Source organism: Phodopus roborovskii, unplaced genomic scaffold (assembly GCF_943737965.1).
Source record: "Phodopus roborovskii unplaced genomic scaffold, PHOROB, whole genome shotgun sequence".
Taxonomy (NCBI): Eukaryota; Metazoa; Chordata; class Mammalia; order Rodentia; family Cricetidae; genus Phodopus; species Phodopus roborovskii.
In genome coordinates, this window is record NW_026126459.1 from 8,261,076 (window position 1) to 8,277,041 (window position 15,966).

The 15,966-nt window shown below is 51.6% G+C and overlaps 1 protein-coding gene across 1 annotated transcript; it reads right to left on the bottom strand.

Moving 5' to 3' along the window:
- Positions 1-2,891: 2,891 nt before the first annotated feature.
- Positions 2,892-13,349, bottom strand: Pnpla5 (patatin like phospholipase domain containing 5). The gene is made up of 9 exons (XM_051189520.1): positions 13,157-13,349; positions 12,628-12,860; positions 10,942-11,007; positions 10,516-10,725; positions 9,152-9,212; positions 8,157-8,342; positions 6,031-6,157; positions 4,060-4,176; positions 2,892-3,499 (listed from the first exon to the last, which is right to left on the bottom strand). Exons 1-9 carry the CDS (start codon positions 13,347-13,349, stop codon positions 3,397-3,399), a joined length of 1,296 nt encoding a protein of 431 aa, XP_051045477.1. The 3' UTR covers positions 2,892-3,396.
- Positions 13,350-15,966: the final 2,617 nt, after the last annotated feature.

Here is a 15,966-nt window from a genome sequence, read left to right on the forward strand (position 1 = left end):
CAGGACCCGCCGGATTTCCACACAGAAGTGCATTATGGAGAGCAATTAGGGTGACACAAAGGGGCTGCAGTCAAAGTGTGGGCCCCAGAATAGTAAGCCGGCGACAATTAGAGGGGTGTAACGGGAGTAAACATAGGACCTCTGTCCTCTGATTGCTGCTGACACAGAGGCGGAAGGGCCCTGTCGCTGTCTGCGGTGCTGAACTCTCAAAGCTTGGCCCTGGCCGCCTGGCCCTCTGCAACCCGGCTTCACTAACAGTCTGTTTTGAGGCATATTCTCCTATTTCCCTGTATTATTAAAAACCTTAAGGGAAGGGTTGGCGAGATGTAAAGGCACCTAGCACCAAGAAAGATAGAGATGAGTAAATAAATGAATATTTAAATGAGCAAATGTTATTTGAATGTAGAAATGGGATTTAAATGAATGTGGTTTAAGTGCATGTAATTTAAATAAATAAGTTTCTCTTAGGTTTGGAAATACCAAATATGCACAAAATCTGAGAATGAGATACCTTTTAGGCAACTGTCACACCTCATCACACAATGCCTATTATCAACTCATTTTATCAGCTTACTATGAATACATGCATGCACACACTGGGTATTTGCACATCATCTCATTCATGCGTACCTCCCTGCAGATCTCTAATAGATAAGAACACTTTGAAAACACACTTCCCAAAGAGAGGCACAACCTCAAAGTGAGTACCAGGATGATTAATTAGGCATGGTGTCACGTGACAAGCATTTGAGAGCCAGAAGAAAGGAGAATCAGGAGTTTGGGGTCATCTTCAGCTACACAGTGAGCTTGAGGACAACCTGGGCTACATGAGACACCTCAGGACACCAACATCAGAAGTGATAAACACACCTGTTTCACTGTGAGGGCCAGTTCAGTGTGTGCATCGCTTAGCATGATGATGTCCATTTAAGAGAAGGGCTGGGGAGACAGCTCAGGGGCTAAAGTGTTTTCTGTGTGTGCTTTATGACATGAGTTTGAATCCCCAACACCCACATGAAAAAATGCTTGGTATGGCTGCTCATGCCTGTAATCCCAGCATTAAGAGTCAAGATGGGTGGGTCCCAAGAGCACACTAACTGGTCAGTTCAGCCAAAAGGATGAGCCTCCAGTTCAGTAAGAGATTCTCAGGCAACAAGACACCCAAAGTCTTCCTGTGATGTCTGCACCTGCATACATGCACACACACACACACACACACACACACAAACACACACACACACACACACACAGGACTGACAGGCAGGCAGGCAGACAGACTGGAATGCAACCCAGTTGTTAAAATGCTTGCCTAGTACTGATAAAGCCCTGAGTTCCCCGAAACCACACACTCAGCATTTCTGTCACCCCAGAAGGTCCCCTAAGGAGTGAGGAGCTGACATGGAAGGGGGTGGCATGGGGAGGCTGAGCAGCTTTAGCATGGAGTCTGTGTCTGTAATGAGACACAAAGGTCAGGGATGAGATGTCCTCAGGGGTGTCCTGAGATACAAGCCCCCTGCGCCCAGAGCCCCAGTTGGTCAGGGCGAAGAGACCTCACTCTGGCATCTGAAAGGAGGGGCATGGCAGTGACCCCAGCTCAGTAGAAACAGAGAATGGCCTTCTGTAACCACCTAACCCCAAAGGGATAGCCCCTCACTGATATAAAGGATGGAGTCTGTGTCTGGCCCACATGGGAGACAGGGGAAACAAGTGTGTGAGGCTGGCTCAACCCTGGTGCTGCCACGGAATGGAGAGACTCTTGCTCATGCCGTCTGCTCTCCTGGTCCCCTCAGTCCTGTCCCTGTGCCACTGGTCCACACCTCTGATGTTTCAGGAAGCTTGGGATATTTTTTCTTTTAGATGTGTCTCATTGTATATCCTGGTTTACCCTGGAACTTGAGATTCCCCCGCCTCTGCCAAATCAGTGCCAGCACCCCCAAACCCTGCACTGGCTCTTCTTTCATTCATTACTTCACCCCCTGCCCTAACTAAACTCCTGCAGAGGACACAAGTTCAGTTCCCAGCATCCACATCAGGGGTCTCCCAACCACTTATAATTGTAGTTCTGGGGATTGGAGGTCATCTCCTGACCCTTGCGGGCCCCTGCACACAAGTGGCACACACAGACACACACATAATAAAAATACAGAAATCTTCAAACACCTTGGTGATACAGCCTTGCCACCACCTGCTCTGTGGTCTCAACATGCCCTCCATCCTCTCTTCCATAGCTGTGGCCATGCTGTGACAAGGGCTTCATTCTCTTTGCAAGCCCTCTGCACCTGCTTCTCCCTTTGGAGCCTTGCAGAAGCCATGGCCTCTTGCCAGATCTCAGCTCAATAGAAGCCTTCTTGGAGCAGCCTCCTGACAGCCTGGTCCCTGTGGCTCTCCACTTGGCTTCACTTCCTCCCTCACTATGTTCTCTTCTGAGCACCCTTGGGAAGGTTCATGGCATCATTTCCCATCTGTGTCCCATCTGGGAGCTGAATGAATGAATGATACATGGTGAATAGATGAATGATCAATGTACTTAAGATCAATGAATTAATGAATGAGTAACAATCCTCTCTTCTATACACCATTTATTACTTAATCTCACCTCTTGTTGGTGTCTCCATTTCTCTACAGACCCATCTCCATTCAGGCTGAGTGTCCCTTATTGTCTGGCCAGGGACACAATGTAGGTTCTTCCGGAACAGAAAAAATAAAGACCCCCAGGGAGAGGACAGAGGAAGTTTGGTATGTGTGGTACCCAGAAAACTTCCTAGGAAACCAGGCTGCAGTGGCAGTAGGCTCCATTCCCCAAAGATGCATCTATTATCATGGTCCCCCCTAACATGTATCCTCAGCTAGCCACCTTCCATATGCACTTGTCACAGGGGTCAACTATAAGTGCAGACCAGAAATAGGAGGTAGGCAAGCCCTGTCAGAGCAGTCATTACCATGAGCTGGGTCTTGGGGTACCAGTTCCAGTCTTTCCTAGTGTTAGTGCTCTCTGCACAATGTGGAACACACCTCTGTTGGACACCTGTGCCTTCTGTGTCCCCCACATGGAGATCCAGTACTGAGACATGTCAGTTTGTTCTGTCTTTTCTCCCCTGACAAAATGGGAAGGAAGAAGGCAGTGGCCTGGGCACACAGTAGCCTGGAGACATCCAGAAAGACCCTGGGGTAAAGGCCTCAGAAGCAGTTGCAGAGGGCTCTTGACCCCTCCAAGAAGCCACCTGCCCACACAAGAAACACAGGGCCTAGCATGGGCAGGAGACCAGGTATTTTTGCCAATAACTCAGCAATTTCCCTGATCTAGACTCAGAGCTCCTGGGGAAAGAACCACAGAAAGGCATGAGCACACCAGATGAGGCAAGGACAGGGTCCAGGGAGGTCACATATGTGGTTGGCCTAGCCCATTGCACGATCAGCAAGTCTGGGGTTCAAGGCCTGGTTGTCAGACGCATCTGTCCTGGGCTGGAGGAGACCAGAGTCTGTGCTTGTGACAGGTAGGCTGCAGAGGAACCATGAAACATGTGTGAGTTGAAGGCCTGGCGTTTGATAAAGGTAAGATATTACCACAAGGGGCAGCCCTTACAGGGAGCAGGCTAATTCGTCCCTAGCCCTCTGCAGAAGGTCTCAAGCCCTCAGCAGGACCAAACAGGAGAATATCAGGACTCCAGGGTGGATTTTCCTAAGGGGCAGTGGGGGGTTGAGTTGATCTCCTGTATCAGGGAAACAGTCAGAAGGTGGGCCAGCAGCCCCTAGATACACAGAGCCAGCCTTGGGGGAGAGAGATCTGTACCAGCCAGCAGACTGTCTAGACTGACCAGTGTGACTAGCTAAGAGACCCCAGGCACTGGATGGCACACACAGCAATGAACACAGACAGGTCTCCCTATGTGGCTGAACACAAAGACATGGGATGCATGCCGGGCACTAAATGGATGCTGTGTGGTAGGTGCTAGGTTCTGGGTTCTATGAATTGGTTGCTGGGCACTGAGTGCTAGGGAGTGAATGTGGGCAACATGTTTCAGTCCTGACAAACACTTCCGCCCTTCCCCCCTGCCTCACCTGCCCAGCCTGAGGAGCTGTGTCTTTGCCATGGAGTAGACTTCAAGGGCTGTACTCTTCAGGAGACCCTGCACCCAGCACAAGTCGGCTGGCATTTCAGGCAGCCACAGCAGCAGCCTGTGAAAGGGGCAATGTCAGCTTCCCAGGGTGCTCTGGGGTAGTCCCAGATCAGGGGTGGCCCCTACATTTCAGGCAACAGCTGGAGAGAAGGGAAAGGGAGAGTGCTAAGAAGACCTCAGGATGGCCCCATAGGTCACATCCATGGCAGATGTCCAAAGGTGAGCTTTGAACTTCGGTATCAACCTTGGTATCAGCCTCCATAGAGTTCCAGTGCAAAGCTGGGGTAGGAAGGGTAGAGTGTCATGTGATTCTAGCTCTATAGCTACTCTGCTATGCAGCCTAGAGATCCAGGAAAAAAAAACTTGCTGAGCCTCAGCTTTCCTCTCCTACTGAATGATGACCATCTGCCTAGAGTCCTTTGCCCTTACCATCCATCCCTCTTCCTGCCACGTATTATTCATTCATGTTCCCTTCAGAGGCCAGTGCCTTCCTCTGCTCTGAATACCCTGTGTGTGGGTTATAGACCAAGGATGAACATGGTATGTTCAGGGATGACTCCAGTAGCCTCACACCACAGAAAAGTCTAAATTTCTTCATTTTCATTTCTGCTCATGGTTTTAGCAAACAGCTCTTGGTGAGATGAGTGTGTCAGGAAGGTCTTCTCCAGTCACTAACTCAAGGCAATACAACACACAGTCCTGGAGCTCCCCACCATAGACTGTCTAAAGAAAAGGCATTTTAGAAACACAGCCCTTGCCAGGCAGTGGTGACACACTTTAATCCCAGCACTGGGGATCTCTGTGAGTCGGAAGCCAGCCTGGTCTACAAAGCAAGTTCCAGGACAGCCTCCAAGGCTACAAAGAAACCCTGTTTGGAAAAAAAAAACCAAAACAAAACAAGAAATAAACACAGAGAGAGACAGAGGCAGGGGGATGGGAGAGATCTGGTGTTGGAGCACATGCCTGGAGTCCCAGGCAGAGGAAACCTTGAGTTCAAAACCACTCTGGATTACACAGCAAGATCCTATCTCAAAGCAAAACTCTATCTCCCTACAGCACCCCTCTGTCTGGATAAAGCTTGCTTGCCTGAATACAGAGCACCTCGTGTCTGGCTCCTGCCACTCTCTAGCCCCATCTCATACAGACACCATCTTGCATTCCAGCCACACCTCTCCTTAGGATCTTTGGATGTGCCTGACTCCCTTGTGACCTTGGCTCACAGTACCCTGTCTACTTGGAAGGCTTTTCCTTCCTCTTTGCCTGATGGACTTGGCACATCCTTAAGACTATAGCTTGAATGCTATTGCCTGCCTTCTCTGAACAAACAGTTCTGAGTATGGGAGAGGGTAGCTTGGGGATAGTGAGGTTCTCTCCTAGAAGTTACAATGCACAGGTGCACATGTGTGACTGTATGCTCTGCCAGGCAAGGAGCAAGGTTGGGGTCAGCCTGCCTCTCTTGACCCAAACTAATACCTAGTCCCTGGTCAGCCCTTAGCAGCTGGTGAGTGAGCAGATGAAGCAGCATGGTCCACTAACCCAGGCTGAATGCTTAGCATGAGATGAGGGCTCAGCTACAAGGAGTCTTGTTTTCAGAAAATATACCATGACCCACAGAGATCAAGAGAGCTGGCCTAGACCACATAGCCAATCTGAGGTAGACCAGCTAGGAGAGTTGCCAGGGGCAGCACATTGTCATCAGGGCTCTGACCATGGAACACAGAGCAGAAGGTCACAGAGCAGTCCAGGTACTAGCCACACCACCTCCCTACAAGTCCTCTTTGGCAGAGCCTACCCAGGCACTCCATAGGCTAGACCAAGCAGGTAGACTGAGGAAGGCATGTGCCTGCCAGCCCTAGCCGTTCAGCCACCCTCACTGGCCACAAACCTGGCCCCTCAGCCCAGGCTACCTCACCTCCTGCTCCGGAAGTAGACATACTCGAAAGGCAGCGTGCAGGGCAGTAGGAGGTAGGTCAGTGCTCTCCCTGGCACAGAGCACTGTAATCGAGCCCAGAAGTCCCGCCTGCAAGCCTTCCTCAGTGCTGCAAGACAAGAAGAGGCCCATGGCCCCTTGGTACCCTCAGGCTGTGGAGCTGCCTCCCCCAGTCAGCCTGGAGCCACCAAGTGCTAGGGTCCAGGAGAAGCAGGGAGTATCCACCCTCAGCCTCTCCACACCGATGAAGCCATTGCTGCCAGCAGGGGTCACCATGTACACACCCTCTCAACCCACTGAGGCATGCAGAGGAAAACACTAAGGTTCAGAGTGGTGGTTCAGAAGTATCTAGTGAGAGACTCCTTTAGAAAGAGGCAGAGCCAAGACAGCCTCGAGGTTCACCAGGCTCCTGTCCTGAGCACTACCCTCCTCTCCTACCAGGAGAAGTCTGTGTGGTGCCTTGGAAAAGCAAGTATCCCCAGGCCTTTCTCACAGTTATAGCCTCAGAGCAGTTGTGAGCACAGCATCCGTGTTGCCAGCTCCAACCCCCTTGTTCACTAGGCTAAGCAGGACAAGAGAGCCAAGAGGCCACTCCAGACTGCTGGGAGCTCAGCCTAAAGCTCAGGTTTGAGAAACAAGGTCTGAGGTTTGCAGCCAAGGAGACAACACCCAACTCCTTCCATCCCCTAGTCACAGGAAATGGGTTCTCGGCAGAACATTCCTGAAGGCAGTGAGTGGAACCTAGGGTGTCTAGGTATTCAAGTCACACTCAGTCCCTACCCCAGACAGTTGCAGTGCACAGGGGAAATAGCCACATCCCACTGATTCCAGATTCAGAAACTAGACCTAGAACTCAGTACAGACTAAAACCCTCTGGGTACAAGTTAATGTTCTATCCTTATCCCTTGTAATGGGGATGTCCTCCTGTATGTTGTGAATATATGTTTCTCTTATTGGTTGATGAATAAAGTTGTTTCAGCCAATAGACAGGCAGGAAGTATACATAGGGCTACCCCACTAGGATAATGCTGGGAAGAGGAAAGGAGGGAGATCCCAAGCATCACGGTAAGCAAAGACCATGTGGAGATACACAGACTAATAGAAATGGGTTAATAATTAAGAGAGAGCCAGCCAGTAAGAAGTCTGAGCCATTGGTCAAGCAGTTTATAGTTAATATTAGCCTCTGTGTCTTTATTTGGGATTAAACAGCTGCAGGACCAGGTGGGACAGAAACTCCCATCAACGAGCCTGTCACCACCTTGCTTCCTCTGTGCCCCATTGTCTCTTCTTGGACCTTCACTATTAACTAAACTTATTTGGCCTCTACCCTCCGCACTAGCTGCCCCACACCACCAGGTCTCCCCAGAGGGTCATCTAGTTCAATACTCACTCCTTGCTTCGTGGAACTGTTTGGGAAGAATGAAGTGGTGTGGCCTTGTTAGAGATGTGTCACCCAGGGTGAGCTTGAGATTTCAAAAAACTCACACCAGGCCCATTGTGCTATGCTCTGTGTCTCCTACATTAGCTATTCCTGCCAGCATCGAGGTGCTGGAAGAGCAATCAAACCCTCTCTTTTATAAGTTGCCTTAGTCGTGGTATTTTGTCACAGCAACAGAAAATTAAGCAAGACACCAGCCAGCTCTCCCCTCCTGCCTACCCAGTCCTCCTCACATTCATGTCTGCTGTGTCACCCAAACACTATGCCATAACCCCAGAGACTTACCAGTTCAACCCCTACAGCCCCAGGGCCTTTGCACATGTGGTACCCTTTGCCCAAACTCTCCTCCTTCCATCTTTGGCTGTTTGAAATGTCTCTTGGATGTCACCTGCCACCTATGCCTGTGTTTGTTTCTAAGTACCTCACTCTGACCAGGGCATAGATCTGGCTTTCCCAGGCACAGACTTGGACTCAGTACTCCAATGGCAGACAGAAAGACCAGCTGAGTTCCTTCTCTTCTCAGAGCCTCAGTTTCCCCACCAGTGAAATAGTGTTGGGTTATAGTCTGGAGTAAAGGACACAGGAAAGCCCCCAGCCACACTTGATGTTTAGCAGGTGCTTGGTAGATGTGAGCACTCAGGCAGGCGAGTAGTGTGAGAAAGGGCAGTACCAGCCTCCAATTCCGGTGACAGCAGTTCAAAGTTGGACACATCCTTGACCAGCACATTGGGGATGTCCCACCTGATGGTCAGCCTAAGCTTCTGGCCCTGGTCATGGTCAGCACTCCCAGGCTCCTCAATGAGTTCTGGAGGCTCCTTAGACACCAGTGACCACAGCACTGGCTCCTTGGTGAGTCCTGGATTAGAAGTGAGATGTAATAGTTTGTGCAGTGGCAGCCTTCAGGAGAAATGATGTCTAACTATCCACATGTCTCAGTGCTCAAACCAACTCCAAGACTCAGGTTGCAGGATGGGCCCCAATGGGGCCCTGCCCTGCTGTTCAGCCTTCTCCAGAGCCCCAGAAACATAGTTCTGTCAAATTCTGTCCTATTCCCACCTGCCAGACCTGTGTGCCTCAGCTCCTCTGTCTCAGTTTCCCTCTAAAAAGAACTTAAGGCCTGCTGCCATGGGAGTTAATGAAGTACTCTCAAGCCCTGACCTGGAGTGGGGTGCTGCAGGTTGGGATGGAGTACAGGCATTCATGGGTCTGGAACCCATAGCCTGGGTTCATCTCTCAACCTCGTCTTACAGGGTGACAGCCATGCTTTCCAGTCCTGGGAACCATGCACATCCCAGCTGACAATCCCTTGGGGTGCAACTCTCCTCCATCCATCTGCCTCTGTCTTCCCATCACAACCAGGCACTCTACAGCTGGTCCCAACCCAGCTCAGCTGTCGCCTCCAGGAAGATAGCCCTGCTTGCTCTCCCAATCTCAGGCCAAGATGAAATGTTTCTCTGCCCCCAGCCCATTGCTGGAGGAGCTTCTGCCCATCTATATCACCCTGCTTCAGTCTTTGGAGGCTCCAGAATGGAACCCAGAAGACTTCTTTCAGTCTGCCTAGTGTGGTTTGACCCCACACAGAGCAGGCACTGAGGTCCCAGGGTTCAAACAACAGAGAAGTGGAGTTCAACTGATATCATCCCATTCCTACCCTCTGTCACCTACCCCGTCTCTCCAGGAACCTCAGGGCATCCAGATAACCTTGTCTGCAGTAGTCAGCCACCACCTGGGACACACGGAGCAGAGGGGGAACAGTGTTTGGGGCTCCTTAGCAACAAGCCACTGGCTGGAGACAAGTCAGCAGATGGACACAGCCCCAGCCCAGCCTGCTGCTCCAGTGACTCTCTGCAGGGCTCAGAAACCCCAGAGCCCCAATACTGGTCAGAGAGACCCAGATCGTGCACAGGCACAGATCTGCCCTCGACGTCCCTTCCCATTGGTCAGCCCACTTCTTACCTAGAGCTCAGACACCTGCCTCCCTCTGAGGTCCTCCCTCTAGTAGACAGAGTAACAAGGCCTGAATCAGGGTCACTGGGGTCTCCACCTGGCTCCCCACAGGCCAGAGCAGCCCCTTCCCCTCCCTGGGAGATGCGGTAGGGAGTGAGAGTGGAGTTCAGAAGACAGCTCCATGGAGTCAGCACTCCCCTTCCACCAGCTGCTTCCTGGAATCAACCACAGTCACCAGGCTTGCCCCACGGGTGCCTTTATCTGCTGAACCTTCTCAGTCTTTGTGTATGCACGCGCATGCGAATCCTTGGGAGCTCACTTTCAAAGCCATGCCGGACTAATAGAGTATAATCTTGGTTTTGCCACCTCTAGGCTGTGTGATTGAACAAGTTACCTAATCTGTCTGAGCCTGTGTCCTCTGAGAAATGGAACACCCTACGGGCTGGAGGGCATTGTGACACACACCTTTCATCAAGCACCCGGGGGACAGAGACAGGCAGACCTCTGTGAGTTTGAGACTAGCTTGGTCTACATGGTGAGTTCCAGGCCAGCCAGGGCTACACAGTAAGACTCTGTCTCAAAAGAAACAAAGACAAAACAACTAATGAGGTGCTGGAGAGATGGCTCAGCAATTAAAAGCACTGGCTGTTCCTCAGGAGGAACATAGTTCATAATTCAAATCCCAGCACCCATGCTGGGTGGCTCACAACTGCCTATTACTCTAGTTCCAGGGGTCCAGTGTCTTCTTCTGGCCTCTGTGGGTACTGCACTCACATGCACAAATACACACACACACACACACACACACACACACACACACGCATGCACGCACATGCACACATGTGCGAGTGAGCACATAAATAAAAATAATAAATCTAGAAAAAGAAATAGAAATAACCATTTCTACTCACTGAGCCTGCCAGTTGAGTGCAGGACACAGCTGGATTCTAGCCCTCACCCAGGAAGAGGCAGAAGAGGCAGAGCCAACCTGAGCTCAGGTTTCTGCTCCAGGGCTTGTATGACAGGCAGTAACTGAAGCCGAGGGGAAGGGTTGTGGGCCAGGACCATGCAGGGTGACCTACCTCAGGCTTGGGGGGGATCAGGGATATGATGCCCTGAAAGAAGTTCCTGGTAGAGATCTGGAAACTGGCATTGAAAGCGGTCAGCTCGTACAGACTGCCCGAACTGCTCTGGGGACAGATGTCCACCGTCCCATGGAAGGGAGAGATGGTGATGGTGGTGGGAGAGTCGGAGAAGGGCAGGTTGTTGCTCAGGGCTCCATCAATGTAGCGCTGCAAGGCAGAGAGGCAGTGGTCCACACTGTCTTCCCTACACTCTCACTGCTGACCGGTATCTGTATCCCCCTCCAGCCTAGGTGCTGAGCCTCTTCAGGGGAAGCCTGGCACACAGTAGGGATTCACTCTTAACTCTACCTCTGGACAAACTCTTGTTCCAGCTTCCTAGAGCCCAGAATGGGATGCAGACAGGCCCCTCCCAAACACACTCACCTCCCCTCTGAACTCCGGAGGGATTGTCCCACAATACATGGGGAAATACAAGGAGCAGATCAAAGCCTGGAAGACAAGACCATCATCCTCGATCAGTGTTCCACACCTGCTCTTGTGCACACAGCCATTGCTCAAATGAAGAACAGAGGAACACGGGTATCCTTGACACCACCTTCCTCTCCCTGGATAGTGCACTTAGGATGCCCCATAATATATAAGCCAAGGCACCCATACCAACCCTGGATCTGGCACAAAGGTGCCACCAAGAACCTCTGTGTATCTCCCAAAGAAGATTCTCAGTATTGATCCAAGTGGATGCTCCTCTAAGGAGTGCTTCCAGGCCTCCCTCCCCACAAGAGACACAGTTTCCTAGTAAAAGTCCTGATAAGTCCTACCGGGGAGGGGGAAGATGCTTGCTTTATAGACTGATCCTGTAAACACCTGGTGCTGGTCTTGCTGTAATGGGGCTGTGCAAGTTGTCCTGTGTCATGGGATGCTTAGCATCATCCCTTGTCTCACCTGCTAGATGCCAGCAGCATGCAGAGCATGACAGACAAGGATAGTTCCAGCATGGTCAACTGTGCTGGGGGTGGGGAGAGTGGGACTGTGAAAGTACTGCAGACCTGGGGCTCCAAGGCCTCGTCTGAGAGCCCTGAAAGACTTCATTCCTCCAACTCTTCCTCAGAGAAGCAGACACAGTCCTAGTTCTGAGGGTTTGGAATATGAGTAAGCCAGTCCTTCCAACAGATGGCTGCAGTTGATAACAGCTCACATTCACAGAGTATCTGCATGTGCTATCCAGGTGAGCACACCGGGACAGGCTCTGAAGTCCCTTCCTGGGTACCAGCCCACAGCAAGTGACACCCCTCAGGCATATTGAGAACCACACACCTATGCTCCAGTAGCTGCTGGCTCAGGCTGTCCCAGTGTCTGGTACAGGGCACCAAGATGAGACTGGGAACCGTATTATCAGAGGCAGACATAGACCTTTATAGGAAGGGTGGGCAGAGCTGCACTGAGGGACGCTGGGACACTTCACACTGGGCTGAGGCCTTCCAGCATGGAAACCCATATCCCTTCAGAGCTTTCCCCTATGGCCCTGCTCAACCTTCCTGATCCTCCAAGCCTGCCCACACCCACTCCACCCCATCAGATCAGAACAGGCTCCTTTCCTTTCCTACCTTGCTCTCCTGATCTAGTTTCACAAAGGCCCTTTCCTATGAGGTGTGCTCATTAGATACAAGCTGGGAGAAGGCAAGGGTTTTTCATCTGTGCCCCCTCCCTGGCAAAAATCACAGCATACAAACAGTGCCCACTCATAATAGATGCTCAGTAAATACTTGCTCTGGCAATCAGAAAGCACTTGGAAGATGGGGGTGGGAGGGGCAGGGAGGACACCTCTGGAATGAGCAACCCTAGATGCCCTGACCATGGAAGCTGACTGCCCCTCAGCCTGGCCCAGGAACACCTCAGGTTCCTCTCCACCCCATCCCCTAGAGAGCCTTAGACTCAGGCCAGTCAATGATACAGTCTAGCTCCTGCTGCACCCTCCAACACACACACACACACACACACACACACACACACACACACACACACGAGGTCACCCACAGAGACCCCTGGGCTCACAATTATTTGATGGTTTATGCTCCTTGGGCCTTGGGTCATAATCCAGCATCAGCTCACCTGGATGAGTTCATTCCGAGTGGCAAAGTCAGTAACTATGATGTTCTGGCCATCATACCATCGGGTTATGGAGATGCCCAGCCTTTGGGAGGCCAGGATGTGGCAATTCTCAGGTAGGATGTCCTCCAGCTTTTTCCTGATGTGCTCAATGGGGTCATAGGCCGGGTGGAAGATGCCCAGGCTCAGACGCTCCACTTGCTTCACCATGCCGAGGAGATTGGAGCAGCAGAAATCTGCAGAGTGGTGAGGACTAAGGTTTCAGCTACCTGGGACCACTGAATGCCACCCGCACTCACCAACTGCCCACCTTCCTCAGGGATGCCTGGGAGTCAGTACATAATACCTCCAGTCCTGGATGTCAATGACCTTAGGGGTAGTATCCCAAATCTGAAGCCAAGGCCCCATCTTTGGAGATAGAAGTGACCACAGTCCTCAGATTCAAAGGCTTGGTGTAAAGCCCTTGGGGGTGGGGGGTGTGGGGTGTGGTCAGGTTCAGCTCCCTGCAGGATCCCTGAACCTCTCCAAGCACCTGCTGACTTGCTGGTGATAATGCACACAGCGTTGAGTGCTCCTGAGGAGGATCCATAAAAGCGGCGGGCGCCCTGGAGGATGCGTGGTGCGCGCTGGTGAAGACATTGGGTGGCGCCCACGTGGTAGAGGCCCAAGAAGCCGGCGCCTGCAAAGGACAGGCTCCAGCCACCCTCTGCCTCCAGGAAATCCATATTGGCCTGCTTGGAACACCAGTCTGCAGACACCACAGCCCGGATGTCTGTAGTACAGGAGCTGGAAGGACGACTCTCCAGATACCAATGGACTGGGACCAGACAAGGATGGGGATGGAACTCTGGTGGCGCAGCAGAGTGGCCCCGCCCTAGGCGGAGTCAGCTGTGACCCTGGCAAGTGAGGGGCTGGCGCTGCCACCCTCTCCAGGTGTGTACAGCTGCGTCAGAGTCATTACAAACTGCAAGCACCCTGGCCAGGCATGCACGGCCACCCTGCTCCAGATTGCAGTCGTCTAACCTCGGGGTGTCTGCATTTCGAAACAAGAAATGGAGGCACAATCAGAAAGGGCCAAGCCTGATCCGCAGGGCCTCTGAGATCAGGGGTCAGGGGCCAGCAAACATGTGGGAGGCTGTAGGCCTTGAAGCTGAACTCATCAGCGAAAGGTTGCTATAGAACAGTGCCTCCAGGCATGCCAGTTCCCCCCATTGCAGTCTCCAAGGAGTCGCTTAGCAGGGACCAGGCTCACAGGTGCACATATCTGAACAGGTGAGGTGAGGTGCTTACACAGCCAAGTCATTTCATGCCATGAGGGGCAAGGGAAATGAAGCACACACCATGATGTTGAGAAGAGCAAGGCCACAGCAGTGTTTGGGGTGGTGAGCAAAGAGGACCCAAGTAAAGAAATGGGATGAGTGGAACCCAGTGAGACCCACACTGGGCACTGAAGGACCTTACAAGTAGCCAATAAGGGCAGATAGCAACCAACCGCAGGCTGCCTGGTGCAAACATTTCCCCAACAAGCTCTGCGCCCCAGCCAGGTGGCTGGCTCATCCTATAAAAGTGCTGCCAACCCTGAGCACCCGAGTTTCCACCCCCAGGATCCCCACGACAAAGGGAGAGTATTTACTCCTGTAAGTTGTCCTCTGACCTCCACACATACACCATGCCACATGCACCCACATACGCGCCTGCGCACACACAAAGATAAATAAATGCAAACAGCACTCTGTGATGTAAAAATAATATACATCACAGGCGAAATGTCCTAGAGGGTGTGGCTCTGTCTGGGAAGTCCAGGGCAATGGGGGGGGAGGGCTCACTGAATCCAGGGACTGACAGCAAGTGGGAGGTGGCAGCAAGGCGAGACTGAGGAGCATGATTCAGTCTCCCTGCACCATCCCCACCAAAGCAGCCATGAAGGGGCAGCAGACCTTCAGGACTCACATAATTCCCCTGCCAGCAAGCAGCCTGAAGAGGTCCCTTCCTACTCAAGTAAAGCCAGGTCCCGATTTTACCACAAAAACCATTTCAGGACCAGAGAGAATGAAGCAAATGTTGGGACAGTCACAGAAGAAGAGGACAGTGTACACACAAAATAAGAGGGGACTTTTTAAATCATTTAATGTAGTTAAACATTTAGTGTGTGTGTGTGTGTGTGTGTGTGTGTGTGTGTGTGTGTGTGTGTACATGTACTCTGGTGCATGTGTGGAGCTGAGAAGGCAAATTATAGCAGGAAGTTGGTGTTGTCCCTCCATGAGTGAGTCTCAGGAATAGAACTCAGGTTGTGATGCCTGGCAGCAGCCACCTTCACCCACTGGGACACTTCGGGGACTCCCATACCTTGTAGTCCCCAACATTCTTGTTTGAGACTTCAGGAAGATGAGCACAAGTTTTAGTGGTAATCTGGCTCTATTGTGACTCCCAGCCAGATTCTGTAGGGAGGAAGAGTGTTTTTCCCTTGCAGATTTCTTTCGTGTCCCCTATCTTTCTCTCCTTACTCATAGACTTCTTCCTGGCTCTAGAATGAGGCCTGCTTGGTGACACCCTTTCATCTCTATCACAGCCTTGTGAGATCATATGAGCAGCCAGCCCTGTTTTACAAGTAAAGACACAGAGACCTGTACCAGGAACCCAGGAGAGCCCAGCAGCTGGGTAGGGAAGTGTAGAAGAGGGGGCATGGGGCATGGAAGCTGGGTTCCCTGCTGTATGAGGGGCCGATTGCAGATGTGCATAGGTGGTGGGTTGGGGTCGGGAACCTCTATTGTGACAATGAAGTTCAGTAGTGTTGCTTTTGTCCTATAGAAGAAGATGCACATTCTGGAAACTGAGACAGTAGAATCACGGGTACAAGGCCAGGTTGGGCTACAGAACAAAGACAAGATCAGCTTTTGTAACTTAATGAAACCATGTCTCTAAAAAAAAAATGTAATAAGAAGGCTGAGCACCGACCGGGTAGATGGCCTTCCACTCAGGTCTGGTGACACCTCAGAAGGACCCTCATAGATTAAAAACATCCTAATTAGAAATGTAGTTGTATCACCTAGCTGACCAAATCTTGGCGATGGCATCTCCGTTACAAATCTAACGGAGGCATGGAGGAGGCACCATGAAGGGCACCACTGGGACAGTCAGAGAATGCCCATTTGAACTGGGATCACACCACAGCGCTGTGCTGATCATCGGCTTGGGGGTTCCAAGTGGTTCTAATGTGGTTATATTTTAAGCTGGTGTGTTGAAGCACTCCTGTAACCCTGGCCTTTGGGAAGCTGAAGCAGGAGAATTGCCATGAGTTTCAAGGCCATACTGAGTGCCAGACAAGCCTGGGCTGCCCAGCAA